The sequence below is a fragment of the Pochonia chlamydosporia genome, chromosome 7 (assembly GCF_001653235.2).
Source record: "Pochonia chlamydosporia 170 chromosome 7, whole genome shotgun sequence".
In the NCBI taxonomy this organism is placed as follows: Eukaryota; Fungi; Ascomycota; class Sordariomycetes; order Hypocreales; family Clavicipitaceae; genus Pochonia; species Pochonia chlamydosporia.
The window spans coordinates 1510700-1538357 of NC_035796.1; the positions used below are offsets into that span (position 1 = coordinate 1510700).

General features: G+C 51.2%; 12 protein-coding genes across 12 annotated transcripts; 5 read left to right on the top strand and 7 right to left on the bottom strand.

The window, feature by feature from the left end:
* Positions 1-1029: 1029 nt before the first annotated feature.
* VFPPC_07335 (nuclear pore complex subunit) lies at positions 1030-5310 on the bottom strand (the record flags this gene model as incomplete). The annotated part of the gene is made up of 4 exons (XM_018286208.1): positions 1030-1295; positions 1361-4756; positions 4825-4894; positions 4981-5310. The coding sequence occupies 4 exons, from the start codon at positions 5308-5310 to the stop codon at positions 1030-1032; spliced, it is 4062 nt and encodes a 1353-aa protein (XP_018139665.1).
* Positions 5311-6240: 930 nt separating this feature from the next.
* VFPPC_14212 (mitochondrial ATPase (Afg1)) lies at positions 6241-8169 on the top strand (the record flags this gene model as incomplete). The annotated part of the gene is made up of 1 exon (XM_018291981.1): positions 6241-8169. The coding sequence occupies one exon, from the start codon at positions 6241-6243 to the stop codon at positions 8167-8169; it is 1929 nt and encodes a 642-aa protein (XP_018139664.1).
* A 113-nt stretch (positions 8170-8282) lies between these two features.
* Positions 8283-8885, bottom strand: VFPPC_07336 (Longin-like protein; the record flags this gene model as incomplete). Its single annotated transcript, XM_018286209.1, has 2 exons — positions 8283-8783; positions 8835-8885. The coding sequence occupies 2 exons, from the start codon at positions 8883-8885 to the stop codon at positions 8283-8285; spliced, it is 552 nt and encodes a 183-aa protein (XP_018139663.1).
* Positions 8886-11060: 2175 nt separating this feature from the next.
* Positions 11061-12961, bottom strand: VFPPC_07337 (AP-3 adaptor complex subunit mu; the record flags this gene model as incomplete). The annotated part of the gene is made up of 4 exons (XM_022428551.1): positions 11061-12210; positions 12282-12701; positions 12773-12891; positions 12941-12961. The coding sequence occupies 4 exons, from the start codon at positions 12959-12961 to the stop codon at positions 11061-11063; spliced, it is 1710 nt and encodes a 569-aa protein (XP_022284162.1).
* An 88-nt stretch (positions 12962-13049) lies between these two features.
* Positions 13050-13446, top strand: VFPPC_07338 (hypothetical protein; the record flags this gene model as incomplete). The annotated part of the gene is made up of 2 exons (XM_018286211.1): positions 13050-13162; positions 13221-13446. 2 exons carry the CDS (start codon positions 13050-13052, stop codon positions 13444-13446), a joined length of 339 nt encoding a protein of 112 aa, XP_018139661.1.
* A 439-nt stretch (positions 13447-13885) lies between these two features.
* On the top strand, positions 13886-15012 carry VFPPC_07339 (exoribonuclease; the record flags this gene model as incomplete). The annotated part of the gene is made up of 2 exons (XM_018286212.1): positions 13886-14091; positions 14184-15012. 2 exons carry the CDS (start codon positions 13886-13888, stop codon positions 15010-15012), a joined length of 1035 nt encoding a protein of 344 aa, XP_018139660.1.
* A 510-nt stretch (positions 15013-15522) lies between these two features.
* Positions 15523-17225, bottom strand: VFPPC_07340 (fatty aldehyde dehydrogenase; the record flags this gene model as incomplete). The annotated part of the gene is made up of 2 exons (XM_018286213.1): positions 15523-15944; positions 16043-17225. 2 exons carry the CDS (start codon positions 17223-17225, stop codon positions 15523-15525), a joined length of 1605 nt encoding a protein of 534 aa, XP_018139659.1.
* A 1744-nt stretch (positions 17226-18969) lies between these two features.
* On the top strand, positions 18970-19128 carry VFPPC_18111 (hypothetical protein; the record flags this gene model as incomplete). The annotated part of the gene is made up of 1 exon (XM_022429767.1): positions 18970-19128. One exon carries the CDS (start codon positions 18970-18972, stop codon positions 19126-19128), a length of 159 nt encoding a protein of 52 aa, XP_022285179.1.
* An 828-nt stretch (positions 19129-19956) lies between these two features.
* On the bottom strand, positions 19957-21610 carry VFPPC_07343 (cytochrome p450; the record flags this gene model as incomplete). Its single annotated transcript, XM_022428552.1, has 4 exons — positions 19957-19964; positions 20015-20911; positions 20976-21360; positions 21419-21610. 4 exons carry the CDS (start codon positions 21608-21610, stop codon positions 19957-19959), a joined length of 1482 nt encoding a protein of 493 aa, XP_022284161.1.
* Positions 21611-22770: 1160 nt separating this feature from the next.
* VFPPC_07344 (xylose isomerase) lies at positions 22771-23997 on the bottom strand (the record flags this gene model as incomplete). Its single annotated transcript, XM_018286216.1, has 2 exons — positions 22771-23360; positions 23421-23997. The coding sequence occupies 2 exons, from the start codon at positions 23995-23997 to the stop codon at positions 22771-22773; spliced, it is 1167 nt and encodes a 388-aa protein (XP_018139656.1).
* A 298-nt stretch (positions 23998-24295) lies between these two features.
* VFPPC_07345 (glycosyltransferase family 1 protein) lies at positions 24296-25044 on the top strand (the record flags this gene model as incomplete). The annotated part of the gene is made up of 2 exons (XM_018286217.1): positions 24296-24810; positions 24870-25044. 2 exons carry the CDS (start codon positions 24296-24298, stop codon positions 25042-25044), a joined length of 690 nt encoding a protein of 229 aa, XP_018139655.1.
* A 273-nt stretch (positions 25045-25317) lies between these two features.
* VFPPC_07346 (actin cortical patch component) lies at positions 25318-27247 on the bottom strand (the record flags this gene model as incomplete). The annotated part of the gene is made up of 2 exons (XM_018286218.1): positions 25318-27036; positions 27134-27247. The coding sequence occupies 2 exons, from the start codon at positions 27245-27247 to the stop codon at positions 25318-25320; spliced, it is 1833 nt and encodes a 610-aa protein (XP_018139654.1).
* Between the last annotated feature and the right edge of the window lie 411 nt (positions 27248-27658).

The window sequence follows — 27658 nt, forward strand, 5'->3', positions numbered from 1 at the left end:
CCGTCACCACGATATCACCTTCAAGATGTCCGGGCCAACCACTCGTCACCCATTCCGATCTGGGCTTCACTCGCCTTTGCCTCTGGCTCTCTTCATGTCTTTTTAATTCAACGCTCTCTACTGTGTAATTTCATTCCTTCGTCAACGGAATTACTTTCAGATATAGTTGTGTAAAAAGTTACCGTGGCTGTCGTGAAGCAGCAGGGATTTTTTCAGGCGGCTAGTCTACGGCGGATGCAACAAAATTTGTGACTAGGGAGACTGGAAAGGGGAGTTCTTGGACAATGATGGTAAAATGTTTCATACAAAGGATTCGAGGGAAAAAAGATTGACAAAAGCTTACAAAAGCACCCGTATAGAGTAACAGATAGCGTGGGGTCATGGTGTGGCGTGTGGGATTGGCGATGGGTTATTATGTATATCACGCCGGAATGATGCATGTTCAACCCTATTTACCTTAAGTTCGTGTGAATGCGCTGTCGGATGCATACCAACCCATTTTGACGTGACGTGAATGTTGGGGGAGTCGTGAATGTGCGTATCTTACGATCAAGTACCCATCAAACGTTCGAACTATCACGGAATACGTCGCAAAAGCAAACAACCTCACATCCCACGATAGCACAAACAAATCGGGTAGCAAGTGCACCAGCACCTGCAAAATATGTATTCATGCCCCTACCACATAACCAAACCAAGGAAAACCAAGAGAGTGAAACTGAAATGCCATGTCCATCAATCAACCCTTCCGCCTGAAACCCTCGTAAGAAACAAGACTGTGGCTGTCTTTCTCCCCTTTTATTTCCTCGCGTTACACATGTAACCGAGTTCCTCTTAATATACATTTAATACCGGTAATACCACACTAGGTTTGAAAAAGGAAACATAACCCCTAATTCTGTTGCTGTTTATGGAGATAACGCCGCCCAATGGATTGTGAAAAGACAAATATACGTGTCCCCCGCTCAGCAGTCCACAAGTGACGGAACAAAGCGGATTTGGCGTCGACAGTGTTGCTGAATAGAGAGCCTACTCGACAGAAGCGCCAGTCCGTGTGACTTCGTCGGCTGCGTTGGCAACCTCAATCTGAGCGGCTTCGAATGTTGCTCGAACCCAGTCTGCAAGACGGTTCTTTTCCATGTACTGATTGAGAAGCTTATCCTCCCAATTCATGGCATCGATCAATTTGGACTGCTCGTTGTCGGCGAATCCCTGGAAACGGCGGTCTAAATGATCCGTAAAGGCACCCAGGGCTTCTTGGGGCTGCATTGGCCGGAAGGGATCGCGAGGGTCCTCTGGTGACAATCATGTTAGTACAGTCGTTCAATGGAGATACTTGTCATGACTCAGCAGCACTTACGGTACCGGATGCAGTCCGTTAGCATAGCAAACAATTCCGTCTCAGCAAGTCGCTCAACAACCTCTCGATCGTCCTTGAGTTGAGTGTCATTGATTTTAGCCCAGTCGTCTCGGATGAAGAGCCTCCTCCAGATAAGTCTCTTGGCTTGTTTGATTTCGTCAGAGTGGCAACTGTTATTCGCAACTTTGAGGGCCAACCAAAACGGATCCGCAATCTCATCCCTAGCCTCAGGTTTCAGAGATACGAGGGTCAGCATGTCAATGAGATACATGGGGTGGAGTGCTTGGTGGTCGAGGAGCTTCTCCATTCCATCGGAGAACAATTGAAGAAGTGCCTTTTGTCGTCGAGGGATGTTGGTGCTATGGCCATCGATAGCAAATGATAGGGCGGCAGCTTTATCGACGGCGGTTCGAGTGCACGGAGCGATTTGGCTGTAGAGCTGATCCTGGATTCGTACAACAATAAGCTCATTGTCAACTCGGCGGAGGCGCTCGTCGCGACGCGCATCGTCAGACTTGACTGTGAATGAGCTAGGCTCCTTAGACTCGGCCTCGGCTTCAGCCAAGAGTGCGAGTTTACCGAGACTGAGCTCAATCTTCTTCTTCCACACTTGGTCTTCATTTTGGAGAGCTAGGTCAACCAGGGTACTGGCAGCGTGATCGACGTCCTTTTCTTGTTGAACATCGTTGATCCAGGAAATTCGAGCAAGTTCCGGCCGGCTCCGGAGGAATTTCGTTTTGAAGCCAAGGGTGTCGAGATCGAACTCCAAGACCGATTCGACGCCATGCTTGTCAAGCAGGTACTCGTAGACGGGGAAGGCAAAAGGCTCGCCGTACCTGGCAAAGCTATCCTCCAGCTCAGTCTTCTTGGCTTGCTTCAGGTTCTTCAGGCTCTGGGTTTCTGCAGCAGATAGCGATGTGTCTTCCAAGCTGCCCTCCAAAACTTCCATGTGCTCAAGCAGGATCACGGCTAAGGCGTTGAGACACCCGTGCTTGTCAGCAATCGCTGCAGCCTGGTCCCATTTGCCGGCTCGGCCAAGGGCAATTGGCCTATCATTTCTGTAGGTGTCGTATGCCTTGGCAAAGTCTTCAACCGTTGCTCTGGCGGTAGAGTTGACCATTCCCCACCTCGCACACTCTAAGACAGACGTGAGCATCGTGTCTGTCAACAGTGGCAATTCGTCAAAAATCTTGCCCACAATGACAGGGTCCGGCATGTTGGGCTCGCTTGGGCCATCTCGTAAGTGCTCATGCTTCCTGAGCCATTGCTCACACAATTCTGAGAGTCGCCTAATACCAGTCGCCACGTGTACGCAGCCGGTCCAAGGTTCCGGTAATCCTTTGTAGCCATCTCGCAGGATGCCCATGCGCAGTTGCTCCTTTCCAAGTCCGTAAAAGGAGAGATTTCTCTTGCGAAACTCGTGTGCCCCGGCCTGTGCGGTAATGTTGATTTCCACAGCTTCGCGAAGTAGAACATTGAGCTTGATGTCATCCAGCAGCTTCTCGGTGTAGAGGGCTTTGATAACTTGATATGCAAAAGCAACGAATAGTTCAAGTCGGAAAACGTCATTGACAAACCAATGGCGCACACGATCGACCTCTCCAATGCTGGCGATGGGGTTACTCTTGTGGTCCTGGTGAATGAATTCGACGATCCACCCAATGATGCTCTTCTTGTCTTCGGCCGGTCGAGCGGCAGTAAAGACCTCGTGGCGTTTCCACAGCATGGCGGCAACCTGCATCTTTTCTGCATTAAAAAGCAGATTCCACCGCGTCTTGCGATCTAGGTCAGCGCCAATAGTATTGAGGTATTGCATGAGTCTCTGCAGGGCATTGGAACGGGCCAAAAGATTGTCCTCTACAGATGCTGGAAGTGTTGATATATACGTGGTGGTGGAGCTGAGAATCTCATGGCTAACTTGAAGGGCGGCCTCGCACATCTGCTCATTGGTAAACTTGATATCCTGTCGCTTGTCAAAGTTGAGGGGAGTGTCCTTCTTGGCTCCAAAGAACACGGCTTGCTCTAACTTGCTTTTAGCTGATACTTTGGGGGGTTGTTCGCTCGCAAACTTGTCTACATCAGTCGTGACAATGCGTACAACGCCAGCGCCGCGCACCATCAGCACCACAGCAGGATTTTTGATCTTGGTACGCATGGTGCGGCTCTCTTCATGGCCAGAGGACGGCGCTAGTTCTTCAAAGCCTGACCCAACAATTTCGTGGATGTTATCTTCCCGAAAGTCAACCACGTCCTCAAAGGAAGGCGTCAGGATGTGATTGTCCGATTGTAATTGTGAGTCTGGCGATTCGGGGGAAATGGCGACGGACGCAATTACGGCAGCGCGGTCGAAAACAGCAAAGGCTACCAGAGCAGGTCGAGGCAGGTACACACGGGGTCTGATGGTTTGATTCGGATCCGAGGCGGTGATGGCGGTTGAATACGAGGTAATTGGACGTATCATTCCCACCTGGCAGTCCTTGGGGGTCAAAATCACCTCCACCAGTGCATACCTGGAGACACTTCGTCGAGTCAGACACACCAGCAGCAATAGGTGTTGTACCAAAGGGTTATCGGTTGCCATTGCATCGCTTAATCTGCTGAGCTCCAAATATTTGGACTCGAGACCCTTGGGAACATAGGTACAGTCCAAGGCTTCGAAAGATTCGGCCGGGAAATCTTTGCTGAAGGGGTCGTTTTCCTGAAGCGCGGATACCAGTCGATCCCGCATGTCCGCTTCGCCAATTGGTTCATTATGGCCGCCTCGATGAATTCTCCAAGCTTGCAGTTTACCTTTGCTAGTTAACGCGACAATATTTCGTTCTCCAACGCGCGACGATCTGTCGGCTCTGACCGCGGCGATGTCGCCTCGAAGAGACAAATGGGAAAATGCGTGACGAATGCTTCCAAAGATACCTCCAGAAGTCGGTGAAAGATTTGTTCTTAGGAATTGTACCGAGATCGCTGGCCGTCCGTGGCTGTCTCGAACGCTCATGTACGCCAGTCTTCCCGTGTTAAAGGTCAACACAAAACCTGCAGATTCAGCATTGGTAATGCCAACGACCTTTTCCCCTGAAGACATTCCAGAAATCACATGTTCGACTCCAGAGCGGTCCTTCTTGATGAAGGCAAAAGTGGCAGCGCTGGATATCGATTCCCAAAAGACGACTTTGCCACTCCCAGACATGACAACGACAAGACCTGGTTCTGTGGATGACGCCGAGGGTGAGACAAGACATCCTACGGGTAGCGGATCGCTTGGTTTTGATGCAGACGGCAGGGTGAATGTGAAGGTTTCGGGAGATTGTGAAGTCGAGTTGTAAGCCCAAACGATGGCATGTGCTGCTGTCAGGCTCAGAGCGTATCCAGGGTTGGAGAATATATCGGCCTGTTGGCTGCCTGTATATTTGGACAATGAGTTAGCGATGACAGAGCAAGAAGAACTTAGGTAGACTTGGATCACTCACCTGACCAGTCGGACCGTATTCTGTCTGGCAAGGCAGGTAATTTCGAAACGGTGAATGCGCTCGTGCTCGTCTATTATTTGAAATGTTAGCGTCGAAGGGGTACGGGTAGATTTCAACATCTGGAAGCGTAATCAGTGACTGGCGCGTTGAACCTACCAGTACGAGACTACCATCGCCCTTATTGGCGGCACGATCTCCATGTTTTGATTTTTTTGCTCGCACGTTCAATTCTTTACGAGGCGTTGGATGAAAATTCTCTGAAGGGGAATCCTGCTTAGGGTCCAAGGACGCGATCTTATCTGCCTTGGCGGCCTCGACCATTTCTGGTTGTACATCGGGGTTGACAAAAGTTTGCTCGGTGAGAGGCAGGCGTTGGCGCTTAGCCTTTGGTTGCTGAACGAGGCTGTCAGAGCTCTTGGGCCTCTGACGACGGCGAGATCTTGTCGCGGTGGCCGGACCGCCCTCTCCGACCGAGGGATTGAACATTTCGAATGCTTTGGGAGGCTGTTGTGGTCCCAGGTAGTCGCGATTGATGCCTAGATTTGTGTGGTGATGGGGAGGAAGATGGAAACGGGGGCAACGAGATGGCGGACCGAAGTCAGATCGACATGTCGAGATGGCCACGCAAAAAGGCACGACAAGTCGGATGAAGCGCCCAGGGGAGGAGGATGGATGAACAAAACAGAATGCGCAACGATGCGTGCGTGGTGATGGTAGGGCAGCAGCGCAGATGAGAAGCAAGACAAGATTTGGTGGAGAGAGTCAAGGTCTGGTGTCAACTGCAAGTGGCCAAGTCCAATTCTGGTTAACTCAAGAAGCAATGGCCTCAAGGTGCTGGTTTGCGGCGTAGCGATCAGCTATTGGCCCGATGTTGTGCTTGAAAAACAAATCGACGCTGGTGTACTCCGTACAGTGGCAGCCAGTCGCAGGCAGCTCCTGCCAGTCTTACCAAAAAAAGTTGCGAGTGACCGCCTTCTGGTTTGTCGTCGCGCAGCAGCCTTAGCTCAGGCCAGAGCTCACATGCAGTACCTGCCGCGGGCCGGTGGGGATGCGGCGACTCAAAGTACCGAAGTACTTTCACCAAGTACCACCATACCACAGCTCTGCTGACTGGACTTGACGTTGTGTTCGTGCCTCGTGCCTCATTCAGCCTCATCCGTCACCACACCACATCTTAATCTGGTAAGTACAGCCAATCAGCCATTGCAGCCGCAAAACAGGTCGACAGCCGGACAAATGCTTTTTCGATAAACCAATTTCAAGTTATACATGCATGGCCAGTCACGAACATAGCTGCAAACATACTCTGCCAATATGATAACTTGCGCTGTTCGATGAACATCAAGCCCTTCTCATCTCGGGCTCGGTGCCTCATACAAGACATCACCATGAGGGATACACCCACAAAACAACAAAATGAGACGTTTCTCGACGGCAGTAACCATCACCGACCCCTTGGTCAAATATCAAACCCTAGTCAAAACCGGCATATATTCACCCGACCCAGCTCAGCACAGATTGGCACGGCATCTGAGGGACATCTATCTGCGCATCAAAGATTACGCACCCCGTACAGAATATCGTCAAAGGTTAAACCAAGCGGCACGTCTGACAGAGCCGAAGCTCCCGGACGATGAAGAAGCAGGCAATATTCTTGCCTTACGAAATCACAGTATATGGCGTAATCCACTATTCAAACACCTTATCCCAGCTGCCGGAGACCGCGATAGCCTAGCCCTTACGCGAGTGCTAAGTAACCATGAGACTGCCATAGAAATAGACTCCCCCAAGGGTCTGTTTCTCTCAGGAGAAGTGGGAACGGGGAAATCGATGCTCCTCGACCTGTTGGCAGATGGTTTGCCGACGAAACGCAAACGACGCTGGCACTTCAACACCTTCATGCTCTACACATTTGCGCAGCTCGACAAACATAGGGAATCGCACGTCAACTCAGCAACCCCTGATTCGGAGTTCTCACTGATATGGATGGCCAAGAAACTCGTGGACGAGTCTCCTATACTCTTTCTGGATGAGTTTCAACTACCCGACCGGGCAGCAAGCAAGATTCTCAGCCACCTGTTCATTGCATTCTTTCAGTTGGGCGGTGTCCTGGTCGCGTCATCGAATCGAATGCCAGAAGAACTGCAGAAGGCGACAGGTATCGATTATACCCCTGGCCCTGCGAAGGGACTGATGAGCAAGATTTTCGGTGGCAGCACTCGGTACAGGGGAGAACTGTATGGCCAAACCAGCGACTTTGCAAACTTTTTAGAAGTTTTGAAAGCTAGATGCGATTTCTGGCAAATGGAGGGAGCTACGGATTGGAGGAGGAGAGAAGATATTGATGGCGCAAAGGTGTATACTCAAACTGACTATGGCGCTGGATTACCTGGTGCAACACACGACGAAAACAGCGTGGAGAAAAGCGTTTCCACTACGCGCAACTTGCCACAAAACTACTACATAACCGAAAGCCTGGGCCCGGAATTCGATCAACGGACCAAAACCATCGTCGGATGGAATAACCCGGGGCATATCCCCTGGATGTCATCCACCCTGACCGTCTACGGCCGCCCAGTTGTCACACCCCAACACTATAACGGGTGTGTATTCTGGACCTTCAACCACCTGGTCGAGTCATTCGGTCCAGCAGACTACATTACAATGGCCTCATCATACCACACATTCATAATCGACCAGGTTCCCACGTTGACCATGCTGCAAAAGAACGAAGCCCGCCGGTTCATCACATTCCTCGATGCCCTCTACGAAGCACGCTGTAAACTCATCATCAGAGCACAAGCCGGCCCCGATGACCTCTTTTTTCCAGAAAGCAAACCCAATCCAAACGCCAGCCTGAATCGTGCTCAGAATCCATCTGCCAACGACGACGCAACTTACTCCGAGACCATTGCAGAAGTGTACCAGGACCAAATGTCCCCCTTCCGGCCAAACGTGTCATATTATGACACCAAATCGTCCACCTCCCAATATGACCCTGACCAAGACTCCGACTTTGGACTGCAAAAGAAGAGCGTTGATTTCGGCAACACTAGTACCTTCACAGGCGAAGATGAGCGGTTTGCCTACAAGCGAGCCATTTCTCGCCTCTGGGAGCTCTGCAGTGCAACATGGCACGCCAGAACAGGAGACTGGTGGCAACCGCTACCTCTCGAAGCTAGACACTGGGAGGGCGGCCCTATCTCCCAACCAGCCGGTGACTCCATTGCCCCCAAGAAAATAGACACTGGTGAGAAAATGGGCGAAAGCATAGAAATCGAAGTCGCAGGACTATCCAAATGGAAAGTAGACGACATGCGGAAACAATCCGCAGGCGAGAATTAACAAAAACCAATGTATATAAAACCCCCCATAAAGCCACTGAAGGGAGTACATAAAATAAACACTGCCGGATATCATATACAACCCAAACGCCAGCCATGATTCCCCAACCATACTCACAAACTCGTAACCCCAGGCGTCCACGCCTCCCCAATCCTCCTCATATCCCCATCAAACCGCCTACTCACAATCCTCTTGCCGCCCGCTCCCCCCACCGGCGCATGCTCATCCGGCTCATAGAACGGGTTCTGCAACAGTCTCACATACGCAGTCTGCATAGCCCTAAACACGGGCTTCATCTCCGTGTCCCGCAGCCCCGTGCCGGCCTGCCTCCCGCCCGCGTCTATCGTCCTGCCGCGCATGTCCACCACGCACACCATCCGCACTCCCGTGTTGGTCTCGTACCCGTACGCGGCGAGGCGGTCGTCGATCGCGTGCAGGAGACCCACGTCGCCGGAGAGGCCGACGCCTGAAGCGGTGTTTGCTTTGGCGCGCAGCTCGAAGACGTCGATGGTGGACGAGAGGAGGAGCGAGAACTGGAGCGGGGTGCGGATGGGTGTGAAGGTGTTGGTTGTGGGATCGTGGGATGGGAAGATGGAGATGTGGAGGGGGTTGTTCTGCCGTTTTGTGAGTAGTTGGTGGCGATGAGGAAGGAGGGGGTTACGTACGTTGCGGCCAATGATGCCTAGGCAGGCGATTGAGGGGATTGCGGTGGTCATGGTTGAGGTTGGTGATGGTAAGGAGGAGGTTTTGATGATGGAGCTTGGATATGGGGAGCTTGGAGGTGTGGTGGGGCGTGGGGTTAGCTGCTTTGATCGACGACAAGTTGAAGTTTGGAAGCAGTATATAACAACACAAAAGTTCAATAAGTACCTAGGGAGAAGAGACGAATTTGAAAGTGTCCATTGTACAATGTATTCAACAGTATTAGCACGGCTAATCAACCACAAACACACATGTCTACTCCATAAAACCCACCGGATATCTAACAAACCAACTTCACTCATCATCAACACCCGCCGTCTCCTCCAACGCCCTCAAAACCTCCTCAATCTCGCTCGGATCCGTAATCGCCCAAACCCCACCTCCTTTGACAGAATCCCTCCCTCTCATACCAACCTCCTTACCCACGAGGTTCCTCCCAACCTTACCAGGCCCAATGCCAACCCACCGCCGAACCCTCTCCTGCTGGTCCAAATACCGAATGCTATCCCACCAGCGAACCGTCTCTAGGCACCCCCTCGCCAACAACTCCTTCAACTGGTCCTTACTCCGAAACGGCCTCGCCGTCACGTTACTTATACACGGGATATCCCCGGGAAACGTGATGATATCCTCGCCCTCCCTGCCGGGCACGCGGCTCGTATCCTCCAGCAGGGCCTGCATCACCGCCACAGCCGGCTTCATAATCGGACTGTGAAACGGACTATCGCTATGCAGCCTCACAGCGCGGGGGTCATGGCCGAGGAACTGTCGCACGTGCGCCATGAGCGTCGTGATGCGCTCAATGTTGCCGCTCAGCACAATCTGGTTCTTGCTGTTGATGTTCGCAATGAGGACCTGCTCAATGGGCGGGACGTGCTCGCTGCTCTCGCCCTTGTTCCCCGCGCTCGAGTGTCCCACGAAGTCGTGGATCGCGGCGATCAAACTCCGCAGGTATTCTGGCTCCGTGATGATGGCCACCATGCCGTACTCCCCGCCGTATTGTTGTATCGCCTGCTTCGTGGCGTCGGACATGGCGGCCGCGCGACGCTTCACGAGGTACAGGCTGTCTTGGAATGTGATGTAGCCGCCGGCGACGAGGGCCGCGAACTCGCCTAGTGAGTGGCCGAGGGTTACGTCGAAGTTATTGGCGACGGTGAAGTTGAATTCGCGCTCGAGGATCTTGAGTATGACGATGGAGGTGGCCATGATGGCGGGCTGGGCGTTGGTGGTCTGCGTGAGGACCTTGGAGGGTCCGTTTTGGATCACCTCGGAGAGCTTGAAGCCGGCGTAGTGGTCGACTTCTTGGATGAGTTCGGTTGCGGTGGATGGGAAGGCTTCGAGCCATGGGGTTAGCATGCCGACTTTCTGGGTTCCCTGGCCTGGGTGAAGTGTCAATGAATGTGGTGAAATTTTGTCTAACGACGGGAATTGGGCTTCGAACCTGGAAAGAATATAGCCGTCTGCGGCCTCCTAGACCTCCGCGATACCTTGGACATGCATCGTCGCCCTTGTGAATAGGCGTCATCTTTGCCCGCAAGAATCGCGATGGCATGGCCGGGTAAGCGCTCACACGGCGTCCTGGTTGTCGCATGCCGCCATCGGGGGCGGAATGCACTACTACAAAGGCGCTGCATAGCCGTGCCGAACGGCTTTGGTTGTGAAGTTCCAATGTTCACAGCAATGCGTTCATCCTGGCAATGGACAAGACACAACGCAGGAGCCAACGCCTTTGGTGATGATGTAGTGTCGTTGAGGCCAAGCCGGGCATCGCACGTGGGGCATCAAGTCACAGTACTGGTAAATCAACATTTCGATCAAATGGCACTGAGATTGGACTGGAGCGATGGTAGCCGCCAAAATGGAGCCGCCAGGGGCTGCATTTGCCATCAAATTCCATGTCCCCAAAGGCCCAGTGGCCGCCCCCCACACGCCCCAATCTTGCAGCACATGCACCTCTGGATTGAATTGCTGGGGCACAGTTAAACCACTCAAGTGCTTGCAGTCAATGCTTCACTGGGCCGAGCTGTAAATGAGTCAATGCTTCCACCCCATTGCATCAATTCAAGCCTATTGTCAGACACAAGCCTGCTTTCAACTTCCCAGTAAAAGACATGCCCGTAGATTGCCTCACGTTTCAAATCTACCATCAAGAATATTAATTCGTTCAATTCATTCCTCATATCATGCCATCAACACCGAAGCTCTACACCACCCTTACTAACTGTCAAATACTTGACCCCTTTGTATGGTTTAATGCCCTCCCCCAAACCCCTGCTTTTCCGTGTATCTATCAAAATGCTATCCACCTTCAATCCGCTCGCCAGCCACCCTTTGACCGTAAAACTTGCCGACACTGAACTCGGCATGAGAATCTTGTTTTGCGCCACCTTCTTCGCGTCCTGCTCGTTACTGTTGTCCGGCTTGCTCTCCGTCTTGGCCGTCGCACTTTGATATGGCTCATTGTACGAATAGTCGTTGTTGAATGCAAATCCACTTGGGTCAAATTCGTTTGCCTCATCAACTAATGACCCAACCACTGTGCAGCGAAGCCCGAAATGCGTCGTCGGTCCTGACAGTTCCTTGGTGGGCACATGCCACTCCAAAACTCTTTCTCCAGGGTTGAAGCTGGCGTCCCCGCGACTCGGCCGAATATCAGAAAGGTTCCTCACGTCCTCCGGTAGTGGAATTGTAATGGTCAACTCCTCTAGTAAGGGAGAAGCAGGGGAACCGGGATGCGGTGATCCCACTCGTCCTGACCCAATCCCTCTTCCAAACTGACTTGAACCCGATGAGCTCTGGCTCCCCAGAATCTTGTTCACCTGTAGTCTGACTTCAAATTCCGACCCCGCTGGGCCTAGCCCAGTCTTCATCTCCAAATTGACCGGTAGTTTAAGATTATTCGCGCTCAAGCTGCCACTCTTCCCACTCGTAAACGGCAGCAAATCCACTTCATATCCCGCCAAAATAAACCGACCATCCGGCGGTATAAAGCTCAATTCCCCAGGCCTCTCCTTCCATCTATTCAGACGCACACAGGGGTGGAAAACAGGCAGTTCCATGATGCCCCCGATATTGTGCTTCCCCGACGGGCTGCTCAAAGTCAACGTAATATCCGGCACGCCAGTAACTTTTGCTGTGAATGCAATGGAGCCGTTTGCAAATGCGGCGAGTGGTCGCCCCGACGGTGCAAGCGTCACGGAAAGAGTCTCGATCACATCGGCGTACATTTCGTTCGACGTGTGTCGTACATTCGCTCGTCGCCAAGGTAACGCGGGCGTATTCGGTGCTGGTAAAGCAGGGGTATTTGTATTCGAGAAATTCGAGCCCAGGGGTGTTTTGCTATCCACGAATTCGTTAGTCCACAACAGCTCGTAGCCTCGTTCAGAAGACTTGCACCGACGTACCCTGGCAGGTTTATGCTCCCGAGCAACTTGCCCATCCAACCTTCTATTTCAACATTTTCCCTCAATGCATTTGGTTCCGTGGTGCTTATGGTCCCCGCATCACACATCTCCGTAAGCAGTTGTGCTACAACATCGTAGTTATTCTCAATCTTGACAGCGAGAAGCGGGGCACCAATGAAGTCCTCGAACGTATCGATCACCCTGTGTAGAAACTCGAGAACAAGGAGTGGTTCGATTTCTGTAGAAGAGGTCGCTAGGAATAAAAGGTTCGCGTGGGTTAAGCTAAATACAAGGGTGGCAGGGCTGGTGTTGGGTAGGTATATCAAGTTCGGTCTGGGAGTCGGATGCTCGAGATAGAGGGGCAGTACATGTGTGCCTGAGAGTGGCCGGCCAGTGTAGGTATGCGACAGAATGGGGCTCCTAGGTCTTGTCAATAACTACAGACAATCATCAATGGGCCATGGAACACGAACCTATTATCATCGTATATGTGCAGCGCCTCAATAACGCCGTTCATTTTGGCGACTGCCACAGCTTGAAGCTTGTTAGGTGCTTCCAGATGCTCGTCCCCCACGCGACCAGTCAAGTATGACGGAGCAGGTCCAGCATGTGCTGACTAACCACCAAAGCAAGCTTGGTGACCAATAGCGCCATACATTGGAAGCTGCGAAGCAGGGGAGCTTCATGCAGCATCTTTGGAAAAGTTTCGAGAATCAACGTCAGGATATTGATATCTTTAGCTGTCACGCCATAGCATAGTCGACAATCGCAGACATGGCAGGCGACAAACCCCCTACCATTCAATCGCTCGACAGACCAGAAGATCTCAAAGGCTTATTGCGTCAAGACCGCGGTGATGACTGTTTAAGCTGCAAAGTCGTTGGTAAGCTCATGGAGTCTGAGCAAAAAGATGCTTGACACAAATTCTAATGGAATACCTCCTAGGGAGCGGCGCATTCTTCGGACTGGCTGCATACAGCTATTTCTCTGGCATGTCACAGCTGGAAAAGCAGCGCCAAGCCATCCTGCAGAGCAAGTCCATGTTTGGCATGAGAAGTCGCAGGTTCGGAATTACTGGTATTTCACTGGGCTTGGTATGGATGGGTCTTTGGAGGGCTTTCCGGTGATTCGTCATGGACAGTGGTTTGTACAAAATTGTAGCATCTTGTAAAGTATTATGACTCGAATGAATACAGCGTCTCATCTCATTCTCCCTGCTGTCAGCCCAACGATTGTATGATCTGAACTGCATTCGATCTATGGCAAACAAAATAAATAGAGTTCATATCTGATTCATACATTTAATAAATTCGTCGTGACCGTTTAAAACCCAAGCACCATCTCATTCACCCGTGTTGGTCACTCACCACCAATCCACCAGACCCAGACTCCAACGAAAATCTTCGCTCTATCAAGACCCACTTCAGACATCACTTCATCTAACCATCAAACTCACACCCAGACTCAGTATACCACCCCAACCCAGGAAACCACCGACAAACAGAAAGACAAGAAACGTCAATCAGCACATTTGCATAGCATCATCTCTGAACCTCGCCCCAGCGGCGCCCACCCCCTCCCAAAGACAAACACGCCGCAAATCTCAAATCATGCCCATCACCATCCTCAAACCACAACCGGCCGCCCACCGCCCTCTCACATCCCACATCTCCCCAGACTCAGACTCCGACTCCGAGGGCGGCGTCGACATCCAAGGCGATGTATCCATGAGCGGAACCAAACAAACACAAAGCATAGACCCAGATGAAATCCTCACGCCAGGCACAATCATAACCTCCAACCCCCAATGGATGCGGTACGTAAACCTCACCCCCCCCCCCCCCCCCCCCCCCCCCAATCAAACATGAACATCACCATAAACATAAACACAATTACTAACCTCACCAGCGGCCACGGCACCTACCTCCCCCCTTCAACCCAGTCCATCACCTCCTCCCTAGCCGGCACACTCACCAAAACCAACAAACTCCTCTCCGTGCGGCCCCTCCGCGCGCGCTACACCCCCGAAATAGGCGACCTCGTAGTCGGCCGCATCACCGAAGTCCAAGCCAAGCGGTGGCGCGTCGACGTCGCCGCCAGCCAACTCGCCATCCTCCAAATCAGCGCCATCAACCTCCCCGGCGGGATCCTCCGCAAGCGCACAGAGACAGACGAGCTCCAGATCCGGTCCTTCTTCTCAGAAGGCGACCTGGTCGTCGCAGAGGTGCAGCAGCTGCACCAAGATGGCGCGGCGTCCCTGCACACCCGCTCGCTCAAGTACGGCAAGTTGCGGAACGGGGTGTTCGTGAGCGTGTCGGGGACGGGAGGCGGCGGCGGGGTGGTGAGGTCGAAGAGACAGGTGTGGACGATGGAGGGCGCGAATTCGGCGGGCAAGATTGACGTGCTGCTGGGTGTGAATGGGTATATTTGGATCAGTAAGCATGTTGAGAGTGAGATTGCCGCCGAGGCGGCGGGGATTAATAAGATGGAGGAGAGTGTGAGCAGCAGGGTGTACTCGAGTCAGAATGATGAGATTGACGTGCCGACCATGAGGGAGATTGCGAGAGTGAGGAGTGTGATTTTGGCAATGGTTGAGCATGGGGTGAGGGTGGATGAAGATATGGTTAGTAGGGGGTACATGGAGGCGGTGGAGATGGCGAGGGAGGACGAGAGTGATGATTTGTATCTGGGAGGTGAAAAGGGGGCTAGATTGGCAGCAATATTGGCAGGCCACTAAGAAATGATGATATGAGTTACAAGTAGTGCAGTTCGAGTTGCATGTTGTGTGTGAGTGGCATTGTTTATGAGGCTACTTTCCATGATTTTACGGTAGCTGATATGTGATGGACCTATACATAATAGATGATATATTTGTAAGGCATTTCAATTGTAGTATCAAGTATCATTGTCGTTCACAACAGCATAATGGTAGATTTCTTGTTGCCTTGAATTCGATTGACGCTTTACACAACGTACATAGCCTCCCAATTTTGGATTTACAAAAAAAGGAACAAAATAAGACATCGACTGTTAGCCTGTTGTCCTGCCACCCAAAGGTATGTTCGTCACCATCGCTCGCCCATCCATCGGGTCTGTCGTCGACCTTGCCGTCACATTATATTTCCATACATGTACCTCCTTCAACAAAGAAAACGCAAAAATGGGTATTTGGTGGAGATATTTGTTCGTAGAGTGATTTGCTCGACGATTTCTCAATCGTCTTGCTCGAGCGATGGTTTCGCGCCGTTTACAGGCCTAGCGAATTTCTCTTCAGCCGAAGGTACGTGGCAATCAAGGCAAAGAGAATCCCCCACCTTACTGCTGACCCGGACGTGCTCTTGCCGCCGAGTCCGAACACGAAACCGAACCAGTACTTGAGACCCTTTGTGACATTGCCGTCACGATCAAAGTTGGGCTTGTGGCCATTCATCTTGTGGTAACGGCTTAGTTCGTTCCATGAGTAGGGCATGTAGCGCACGCGGAGGACCTTATCAGCCCATTTAGGCACTTGTGCGATAACACGCTGGTGGCTGAAGGCCTTGAATGAGTAGTATCCGTGGTAATTGCCTTGACCGGAGGACCCAATACCTCCGAGAGGCGTGGCATTGATCATGGCATGGAAGAAGGCGTCGTTGACGGTGGCACCTCCGGAAGTGACATTGAGAAGGACTAAGACGCAAGGTTAGCTGCATTACTATCATCTCGTGCTTTCACATAGTCGATATCTGTCGATCATGAGCAAACGCAAATGCAAACAAGTCACATACCTTTCTTGTTCTCCTCGTCGGAGCCAAAGGTAAACAGGGCCAACGGAGTCGGGTCGACCTTGTGGGCAATCTCAATAGCCTGGTCGAGATTATCAACAGGCATGATGGACCAGATTGGCCCAAAGCTCTCCTCAGCCATCATAGTATCCTCAATGTCGTCAACGAGAACGGCAGTTGGCTCAATCCACAGCTTCTCTTCATCAGAACCACCCCCCATGACCACCTTGCCCTTGGAGTTGTTCAGCATTCGCATCAATCGGTCAAAGTGGCCCTTGTTCACGATGCGTGACAAGTCACTGTTCTTGCCACCATTGGGCATGAATGTGCGATACTGCTTGTTGACTTCGGCAATAAACTCATTCAAAACCGGGCGCTCAATAAGAACGTAATTGTGTGACAGGCAAACCTGTCCTGCGTTGAGACACTTTTGCCAGAGAAGACGGCGGGCTGCAAGCTTGACATCGCCATTCTTGGTAATGAAGGCAGGGTTTTGACCACCGAGTTCGAGAAGCACGGGGGTAAGAGACTGGGCAGCCTTGGTGGCAATGATGGCACCGGTTTTCTTGCCTCCAGTGAAAACAACCTTGTCAAACTTGTGCTCCATGACGTGCTTGGTTTCCTCCAAAGCACCGTTAATGCACACATAGCAGTCCGGGTCGAGGTACTCGTCGAAGATTCTCTTGAGAATCATGGCTGAGTGGGGAGAGAGCTCAGAGGGCTTGAGAACGATGCAGTTACCGGCGGCAATGGCACCAATGACGGGAGTGAGGTTCAGCTGAAATGGGTAGTTGTAGGCACCAATAATGAGAATCTGACCTAGAGGCTCGTTCCTGATGCGCGGTCGCATGGGCCAGTAGGTCATGGGCAAGTCGACAATGTTCTCGTCCTTGGCCCAGGTCTCAAGCTTGTTTGCAACGTTGATAGCCTCATTCTTGACCCAGTCCAGCTCAGTGAGGTGGGCCTCAAACTTGCACTTGCCCATATCCTTCATGACAGCCTCCTCGATGAGCTTCTCATAGTCGCAGACCGCCCAGTAGAGCTTGCGAATCTGCTGCATACGGAAGTTCATATCCTTGGTCTTGTTGGTGCGGAAGGTCTTGCGTAAACGTTCAACGTTGGCAGTGATTTCGTCGAGACCCGTAGGCTCAAAGGCCGGGATGGGGCCGGATTTGAGTTGAGCCATGGTGAAAGAGGTAAGAGGTTTGAGGCCGACAAGATTCAATTCTCTGCAAAGTTTTGCTGTTCGTGGTGACGAGAGTATGAACTACGACGCTGACGGCGAATTATGTCAGTTCGTGGACAACGTGCCTGACAAGGGAAGCTGTAGCTTTCAAAGCTCTGGATCGGCCGGGTGATAGCTTGGCAGGGACAAGCAGCAGACCAATGAGTTGCTCTCGTACAGAGTAAACAAAGAAACAGACCCAGCAAACAGGATGAACTTGACTACCGCTCAATGATGATACAAGTCACAAGTCACACTAAATGCTGTTTGTGACAGGTGAAGCATCGAGGTGGACGTGAAGCGCGAGAGGGGGGTGCAAGATATTTATTGACAAAAGCCGGTCGAATGAGTGATGCATGGTGCAAGGATCTATGAGAGACGGCCAGCCAGCCAACCTGCATGTATCATTGGATCCAGATGAGACCCCGGCGGGAAGGAGCAACCACCAGGGGCGATTGCCTTGCCTCGTTTGCTCCAGACCAGGCCTGTAATGATGCACTAGTGCAAGCACCAGATTTTGTCTAAAAGTGGGTTCAAGGTTCATGCAGAACTCCAGAAAGCCATCAAGGATCGGTGACTCGGCGTTGGAACATCAATTGATGTCGAGTCCATCCTTCTTTTCGAAATCTGTATCAACTCCAGCGTTCAATTTGAGCTCGTGCAAGAGCCCGAGTTACCGAATCTTCAACAAGGCCACTACTGGCCGCCACGGCCATCAACTGCCCCTTGCCCCAGAATATTTTCGACACCCAACTTCAACTTCTTCACCTTTTGCAGGTCCCGCAAACGCAGCAACCCACAGGAACGCTCGCTCCACTCCACATCGTACGTACATTCAAACACGGGCATGTACAATATTTAATCAAATCATCACTTGGTTGTCAGCCCCTCGGTAGTATTTCTCATCTCGGAATCGCCTCCCATTCCTTCGATTCTGACCAAATCGCTCCCACATCTCGACACCCTGATCCATTGCTCCACGCATAATCCTCGAAGGTTGTCATTGACTTCATGCTAGTTACCCCAAGTTCCCTGATTCCAGCATGAATCTCGCCGACACACGGGACTCCGGGGCAAAATCAATATCCATGCATAAGTGAACAAGGACAGCAAGCTCCTTGTGGTGCTGTAGTCCGATCCATGTCTGGAACCTGGATTGGGCGCCACCCAGCCCGAAGTCGATACCAACAGGGAGCCGAACCTGAAAGACATCTGGTCCATCATGAGCTATTAGAGCTCTCCAGACCAGGCTTGAAACCATGATACGACATCAGCAACTTCATTCGCGGGGACGATTTGGCCGGCTTGACTACCTCCCATTTAAATCTACGTTATATTTGGGCAACCTCGTCTAAAACCAAGTTGTCGTACCAACGACGATTGTACAACTTGTCGATGCCACATGCTTGCCGTGGGGCGCCACTCAGTCCAAATACGGACCGAGGCAACACAGCGTCGACCCCTCCAAGTCCCAAGCCACCTAGATCCTTGTCGCTTGACCCCTTTCTGAGATTGTTTTAGCCACCCATGAAGCCTCTGGTCCATGAACACTAGGAGCATTTTCTGTATGGCACATTGACGCCCGCTGGCTGTCTTTGGAAGGGGCCATATATTTGTAATCCTGCTCCACAATATCACTGGCCTTGAAGATAGTGTGACCGCCATCCAAACTGACAGCCGCACAGCGCTACACATTGCGGCGACTATGTTCAGTGGACGACGAGGTTACCAAGAAATACTCGGACTGCTTACAGACTCGGGTGGCACAAACGCCCACGCTGAAGATGTGGTAAGCACGGCACTTACACGGGATGTGAAACAACATATCGAAACCAGCAGCGGTAAGGCTGCTCCTGGTATCTAATAACATAGTGTGAACTGTTGTTGTTGGTCGCCGCGCTGACGATCCATCATTTTCTGGTCACCACCGAGGCGGAGAAACTTAGACATCAACTTCGATAGCTGTACTGCCTTGTCGACGCTATAGGAAAGAAATACGTGGCAATATTCATTGCAGGTTCATTAAGTGACCATACGCTATGTGTTATGAACATTGACTATGTTACTGCAGTATTGGGTCTCAGTCTACCGATAAGGCTTCACAGCACCACGAAGACCCGGTGAGGCTCACAGTTCTTGCTATACAGGACAAACTGCAGACCGTATGTGATGCTTTCACTAAATTCGCGCAATGTATGTGTGATCCAAAAATAGCGGCCAAGCAACATCTATGGTTTGGCAGTATTTCCAGACATCGAAGGCATATGTACAGGCCGAGCTGCGCTTGGTTCAAAGTATCATACAGGCTACTCAGGTTATTATGAACATATATACCGTCGATCATCTGCCAAACTACTGCCTAGTTCTAGACAAGTTCTCTGAATTCTTATAGACGGGAAGCAAATACTTACCAGAGGGCAAATTCCCCATCCCGGAAGCAGTTTTAGTTTCTCGTGATGAATGGGTTCGCCAAGTTGTAAGTGCAAGCTATATGGGAAGCTAGAGTACACATACATCTTATCATACTAACTCTTCGAAAGACATGAATTAGCTTTACTGGAGTCATTGCGGATGGAAGGTAATAATGAAGCCAAAACGGTTACACGCCGTATCTCTCCAAGACAGCAACCCTATCTCTTATGGCATGATTCCTTCCTACGATTCCACACATTGCCGTCTCCTCACCAACACTTCAACCCCCTTCGGTGGCATATTAACCTCCGTCAACCACTTATTCTCCGGCCTCTTACCGCCATACTCCTCCGGAAACTCAAGATCATAGTGTGTAAGCACGTAAGCAATTATCATCTTCAGCTCAAAATCAACCAAGAACCGCCCAGGGCAAGCATGCTTTCCATGGCCGAATGGTAAATGATCCGGGGCCGTCGTCACAAATGCCTGCCTCTTCACCACGGCAGAAAACGTCGCACCCTCACCCTGCTGACCACGCGAAAATCGGAACGGATCGAATTTCAGCGGTTCGTGGTAATTATCCTCATCCATTTGCGCTGGCTGTCCGAGGAAGGAGACTATCGTCCCCTTGGGTAGTTTAACGCCCGTGTCGGTCTCCAAGTTATCGACCATTACCTTTCGAAAGATTGCACGCCCACCGAAGGAGTGACACCGTAACGTCTCACGAGCGACGCTATCTGCCTTGATCATCTTGGAGATGTGGCCCTTTGACCACTTTGTGTCGCTGCCCATAACTTGCGCAACTTCGTCCCGCAAGATGGAGATGGTGCTGTGCTCTGCGTCTGATCCCAGGATATTTAAGAGCATATTTGTCACCTGCATACTCGTCAGATGCATGGAGCCGAGGTTAGCAGCAGTGAGGCGCCCTGACATCACGTCTAGATCGTGCAGTTCGTGTGGTCGTTCTCGCTGAGCGTACCGAAGCATGAGCTGCAAGTGATCTAGGGGTTCAGTGTCCCGGTCGTCGTCCTTTGTGTGCTTTAGTGTTTCCAGTCGCGCCCTGTAGGTGGGCTCAAAGTGCTGTTTGACCTTTTTCTGTGCAAAATGCGCCTTCAGACCGGCAATTCGGCCAACAACTGGACGCAGTATAGCAGGCGTGCCAAAGGTAAGCCCGGCAGTGATGATAAAACCATCCACAGCATCCAAGGCGTCTCTGATGTACTCTTCATTGCGGCCTGTGAAAAAGAAGGTTTAGTTGAGATGGTATTGACAATGCTGCTTGTTCTTGGTAGTACTTACACAACGGCAAGCCAACTGTAAAGCGACTAGCTGCTTGAGCGACTATCAATCGCACCGTCTCCAACAAGTCAACTCTCCTCCAGTTCTTCTCGTCTGTGCCAAAACGAGTATCAAAGGCAGCTTGCAACTCGTTATTCATTGCTGTAACGATGTTTTCCAAGACGACATTCATCTCGTCCCTCACTAGATTGGCTTGCCAAGCATCGCCGACATATTTTGTATGACCGAGACTGTAATACACCTGGTCGATTTCTACAAATGCCTCATTGACGCCAAGTATGCTCTCGGGTTGTGTGAGTGCCCAGCGCATGGAGCACGCTGGGAGGATAATTTCGTAGCGAAACCCGATGCCTGGGACAATGACGGCATTGCCTTTCTTGGTGTACTTGTCACAACATGTTAATTACGACACAGATGCTATAACATTGCTTGAATAACCGTACCTTGTGATAAGCTTCACGAAATATAGCTTCACAGTCGTTGATATACTCGAGTCGCGTCCTGAAGCTGAAGCTGCGTTTCCCCGGAGGCTCTCTTATGAGGGTCACCCCCTGAGGGAGCGGGATTGTGAAGTAGAATGAATTGATGATGTAGACTATAACCAAGACGGCCAAACACAGTAGCAAGGCATCCATGGTGCCAAATTCTAAGTACATTTGACCGGGTACGAGCGACATCATGATCTCGAAGCAATGGTGGGGGGTTGAAAGCTCGGAGGCTGAGGCTCGACCCTGCGGACGCGATAATTGTCGCAAGATGTCTTATAGCAATTAAGAATCAACGTCTTGAACGATTTATACGTTGGTTGGTAAAAAGCGCAACCGGTCGTATTCGCAACCTATTCCCAATACATGAGATTCTACACCAATAGCTCCCCACAGTGACCACAAACTGGGACTTGTTTCTTGTAACCCATGGAGGGGATCACCGTCTCCCAACATAGCCTATCTTCGATCGTCATATGCCGGAGCTCCGGTATTAACCCCCTATTGGAAAAGTACTGTGCTTACTGCACTTTTGTGGCTTGACTCAGACTTCAGTCATGTCTTGGTCAGGCTGATATTGGTGTCGTCTACACGAAGGCGGACAGCACCCAACAGGCTGGGGTCTCACACGATTCGTAATAAGAATTTCGACCTGTTTCTGTCAAATAGGGGTACCTTATTAGTGTGTTTATCCGTTAGCTTATGCTGGACCTGGTACGCTCTACTTTAATCGGATTACCGGCCGGGCTCCCAGTGAGTACCCGGCAGGGTAAGCAAACCACCCGGCTTTGTGAAATATTAGACGCCTGCTTAGCAACCCTTCTAAAAGTCCATGACTGAGAAGGAGGTCCATTAAGAGATACTTTCATGGTAAGGTTTTGACTGACTGGGGCTGCGGTGGATGGAGGCTGAATGCATGGTCTTACTATTTAGAGCCATGGCCGACGATGTCGATCTGATTTTACGCCACGGGACGTTGAACTCGTTGCCGCAGATTGGGTGTTTTGAAGAGTGGAGGGAGTATTAGCCTGGGTATCAGTACTGTGCAGTATTTCATTTGCTGTGACACTGAGGGTTGATGAGCAGAGTTGAACATATTTCCGGGCAAATGGATGTACACACTCCTTGCACGAGTTAATGATGCTTTGTGGGAATACCTAACTACCGCACAACAATTGTATCCAGATGACACATGGCTTCTATATTTACTGTACATCACCAAGGCACACAAGCCCAGGCTACCCGCATGCTAATTATACAAATCTAGCCCCCACAGCCCACACTCCCACCGAAGCACAACGCGCCAACTACTACCTCCTAGCCCTCTGGCCAAACGAGCCCTTCCCAATCCTCACTGCAACCTCTTCAGCCCTTTGCTTTTCCTGCTCCTCAGCCAACTTCTTCATCAAATAACCATCAATAGCCTCCTTGCCGTCGACCAACAACCCGCCCTTGGCTTTTTGTATGTCCGCAATAGCCGCCACCTTTCGCTGCTCATCCAGCTGCAGCCGTCGTTCATCAGTCATTCTCCATTCCACGGGGAACTTGGGCTTCTCCTTGATGCGGTGGTGTCTCAGGTCCAGGGGCACGTCCTCAAAGGTATCCTTGGGGTCTTTGGCCGAGGCAATCAAATCGTCCACCAAGCCCGTAAGGTAGAGTTTGTTTTGCGCCTGGTGCTCGTAGCTCTCGCAGCTGATCTTGACGAGCTCTGTCTCGGGGTTATATCGTGGACCCGCGAGCTTCTTTAGCTTCTCTGTCTGGACAGGCGTGAGCTTCAGGTCGTCGGGGGCGAATTGGACAACGACTTTTCGCTCAGCGGGGTGCGATTCACCCATGTAGGTCGTGTATCGCCATCGAAGGACCTCGTTGTCCTTGGGGGGCACGAAGGGCTTGGCGAATTCTGACAACGCCATGTAATTAGTTTGAGTCTCTGCATAGAGAGTGGATAGTTAAAACTCACTCGCAAGGAGAGGCATCTCCCAAACTGCCAATCGAGCATAATGCCTAAAGTCCCTTACCTCTTCCAGCTTGCCATGAGCCATAGATGTCATATCATCTTCGTCAAACTCGTCATGCTCTTCCGTGTTCGTTTCGGGGTCCTCCTCATCGAACCAGAACGACGACTTGTTAGGCTTATCACCAATGTCATCCTTAAGCAGTTCCTCTTCCAATCCTCTGTCCTCGGAAGCCCAGCCAGGCGTCTGCCTCAATGTTGTTGTCAAGAATTCGTCAATCGTATTGTACCCATTCGATTTAGCTAGTTCGTCCAGCTGTCGCAGTCCTTCAGGGGTAGCACTCTCGACGAACGCCTTATCCATCGCATTCAATTCCAGATGTTGAGGGGTCTTTGCCTCACTGTCTTCCCGTCCCTCCTTTTCGGGCTTTTCGTCTGTCCATTGCGCAGGCGATGTGCTGAATGCTCGCCGGGTGGGAAGACTTTGTCGGGAAATTTGCTGTGCCCGTGACAGCCGTTGCACTCGAAGGGGTCGACGGCATGCCAGGGCACATAGCCTTGCGGCATTTGAAGACGACGCCATGCTGAATTGAGTGAGTCGTAGCAGCACTGGGATGCTACGTGCTACTCTCAAGTTGAAGCGTGAGCTTTCAAAAATTTGGGAGTGGTTCAATTGGTTGCACTCTGCAAGTAAATGTTTGCCGAGCTTTTGCCGCCTGCTACCCCTGGTGTTTGGAGTGGCACTCGCATTGCGGCTCCACTCATGCATCGAGCTACTCCAAGCTCAACCACATGTTCCACCACCCGTGTACAACCTCATTTACACCTAGCTGGAACACTCTCGTCTTTCCACAATGAGGTAGACTGGCCAAATTCCCAAAATGACGACGGATTCAAGCATCCTCGACAGGTACTGCCTAGTCACCGTCGGCGCAACCGTCGGCTTTGAAGAATTGACAAAACAAGTCCTACAGCCTGCCTTTTGGCAATTCCTCTCCTCAAAGGGTTTCACAGAACTCCATATCCAATGTGGACCAGACATTTCCTGGGCGAGCGCCATATTCTCAGATCAAAAGGGGAAACTCCCCCAAGGGTTTCAAATTGATGTTTTTGACGTCAAGAATAATCTGATGAAGGATGAAATGGTCCTCTGCCAAGCTCGAGCCGGTGAGAGGGCTGAAGGCCTGGTCATCTCACATGCGGGTACGTATCAGCAACGACGCATGCTACACAAAACACATCCTTACGAAACACCAGGAACTGGGACGATTCTTGATGCGTGGAAAATGGGACTACCGCTTGTTGTAGTGCCCAATACTAGCTTGCTCAATGACCATCAAACTGAAATGGCTAAGCACCTAATGAAGCAGGGTTACGCAACAATGAGCTCCACGGAGTAAGCATCCGGATACAATCTCGTTGATAGCACAGTATCTAGGGCTAACTTTTATCAAGTCGCCTTGATCTTCAGGAAGCGATTCACAAGGCGGTCCTTCTTTGGGAAGAGAATAAGACGACCCGCTGGCCGGCTCACAAGGTCGAAGGCACGAAGAAGGAAGCTCTTCGATTGTGGGATATCAAGCCCGGGGAAGTACAAAAGGAAGAAATATCGCACATGGCTCATGACTAGGCGCATAGTCTCTATCGATATCTCTTCCTTTACATTTATCCTCAGTCGGGGCATGCCTAGGTGTGAGGTAAACGGACACAAAGTACATACCATGATTTGGAGGTGGTTGCTTCAAAATTTGCATTGCAGGAGGAGTTTTGGGAGTATGTCTGGTCATTTGACTCACATCTCATGTCACTCGGCCATAATACATTGTCACAGTTCGAAAAGATCCGTGAGGATGATGACATAACAAAAAGGCGCCAGGCCGGTACATAAACTATGAATATTTTCTCAAGGCAAGTTCTCGAGGTTCCAGATCTTGATGTTTGCATCTGCTCCTGCACTCGCAAGCTGCCCGCCCTCTATCCAGCAAATGCCAGTGACTCCGTCTTTGTGCGCGTTCGGCGCCTTGGTTCGGATTCCTTGTTTATCCTTCGCCAGGCAATAGACAAAAATGTTCGTGTCCAGGCTACCGCTCGCCGCGTATGCACCAGTGTCGTCCCAGGCGATGCAGGTCACACGCCCTGTATGTGCGGACCAGCGATTGGCGGCCACTTCCCAGGTTTTGGTATTATATGGATAAATCTTGCCAAGAGTATCCCCCGCAGCCAAATGTGAGCCATCCTTGGAAAACGCAAGTGCAGATGAGGTTCCGCCAGTTGAAGTCAGCGTTTGGAGCTCCTCCAAAGATCCATCAGAACCCGCCGTGTACACCTTAACCGAATGTTGGTCTCCTCCAACAGCAACCAAGTTGCCGGAAGCGGCAATACACGTCGGAGCATACTTGAGTTCTGTTTCTTTGAGCAACTCTCCGTTAGAGTATGCCGCAATAGATTTAACTGTGGCGACATAAAGCACGTCGCCAGATGCACTGGCGCCTTTTGGCTGCGCAGGGAGTTTAATTGGCTTGCCAACATATGTCACGGCAGATTCGTCCACGGTTTTCACCGTATCGTCCCACGCAGCGGTGTAGATCTTGCCTGCGTGTGCCGCCATTTGCACAATTTGATTAGTATGAGGCACGCCGTCCACAACACTGGCAGCGCCCTTCTTGATGTCCCAGTGGCAAACGCGCCCATCAAAACTAGCTGACCACAAAGCGGAGCCCTTCCCATCAGATGAGCCATGGAGAGCGGTAATGCTCTTCTGGTGGCCCTGGAGAACTTTAAGAGGCTCCTCCTTGCCTTCTTGTAGGTAAGTGAGCTCTCCGGCTAAATTGATACTGATGATGAGGCCGTCTGTTCGACCATGGGGGAAGACGACGCCCAACTGCTGGTCACGGATGCTGACACCCTCGCCAAACTTCCAAGTCTGAATCAAGCTGCCTGTATCAACCTCCCACAGTCTCACTGTCTGGTCCACACTCGCAGTAGCAATCTTTTTGCCATCCTGTGACCAAGAGATGCCATAAATGCTGCCAGTGTGCTCGCCTTCGCCAATATCCTTGACCGGCTCTCCAGTCTTTCCGTCGTAAAGATGTATCTTCTTATCAGAGCCCACAGTAGCAAGAATGGACCCATCAGGAGAAAATGAGGTTGCAAGCATGAATCCCTTGCGCAAATTGTGGGTCTGGTCAAGTTCGTAAGGAACTCCTTTATAGAAGCCCATGGCACCATCATCACTAACAGTTGCGGCACGGAAGGGACGCTGGTGTCTTATGGTGGCGGCATTGATGGCCATTGTGTGTCCAGTGATTTGTCCTACCGTGTTACCGGTATCTGCTGTGATACAGCGGCCGAAAGTGGACTTGCCCTTTCCGACAGCTATCAAACGCTTAGATTCACCATCCCAAGCAATATCGTTCAGAGGGCCGGCAATGATCGAAAATTCGCCCTGTGTTTTGCTGATGTTCTCGGGCTCCCACACATGAAGCGATCCGCTGCTGTCACCGCTGGCGACTTTGAAACCGCTAGGCGAAAACCGACCAATGGTCGTGGGATACTTATGCCCAGTGTATTCCTTGCAATCGTCGGGGTTATCGATCGAGCGAACATAGATGGTTTTTCCAGACTACAACCCGCTGAGTTAGGTTTACAGACGTATCATTTTAGAGAATAAGCCCTCATGCAGGGCAAATGACGGTTGTAGGGGGCAGAGGGGGGCTTACCGCGTAAGCTAATCGTTGGCCCTTTGGATCAGCAGACAGCTGCACCGATTCTGCTCTCGCCGAAGTCGGGGCCGCCGCAAGAATGCGGCTTAAAGTAATGGACGGAGATGACATGGCGGTGTCTCCAATCTGGTGGCTCAACGCTCGAAGAAACTTTAAGGAAATGTCTGCTTGGCTTGGTTTCCCGGTGTCGTAAGTTGTGAGGTTTTGGTGGGGTTATGAAGTTGGAGGATGTAACAGACTACTTAAGCTGAAGGAGGGGCAAAGGGACAAAGAGGCCCGAAGTCAGAAGCTGTCAGTTCTGGTACCTGGCTGGAGCTTGGACACTGATTTGGAGGGGCCGCCAATGACGTCGAAGTCTGAGTTCCTGCTGTCCCAGATTGGGAAGCTTGGGTCAGGTCGTGCTTGCCAAAGTTTGATGTTGCCGTTCAAGGTATTTTTAATTTGTTCCTTTTGTGTTCAAGATCAATCGACAGAAAATCCTGACACGAAACGGACTCTCGCGACACACAATGGAGGCCAAAA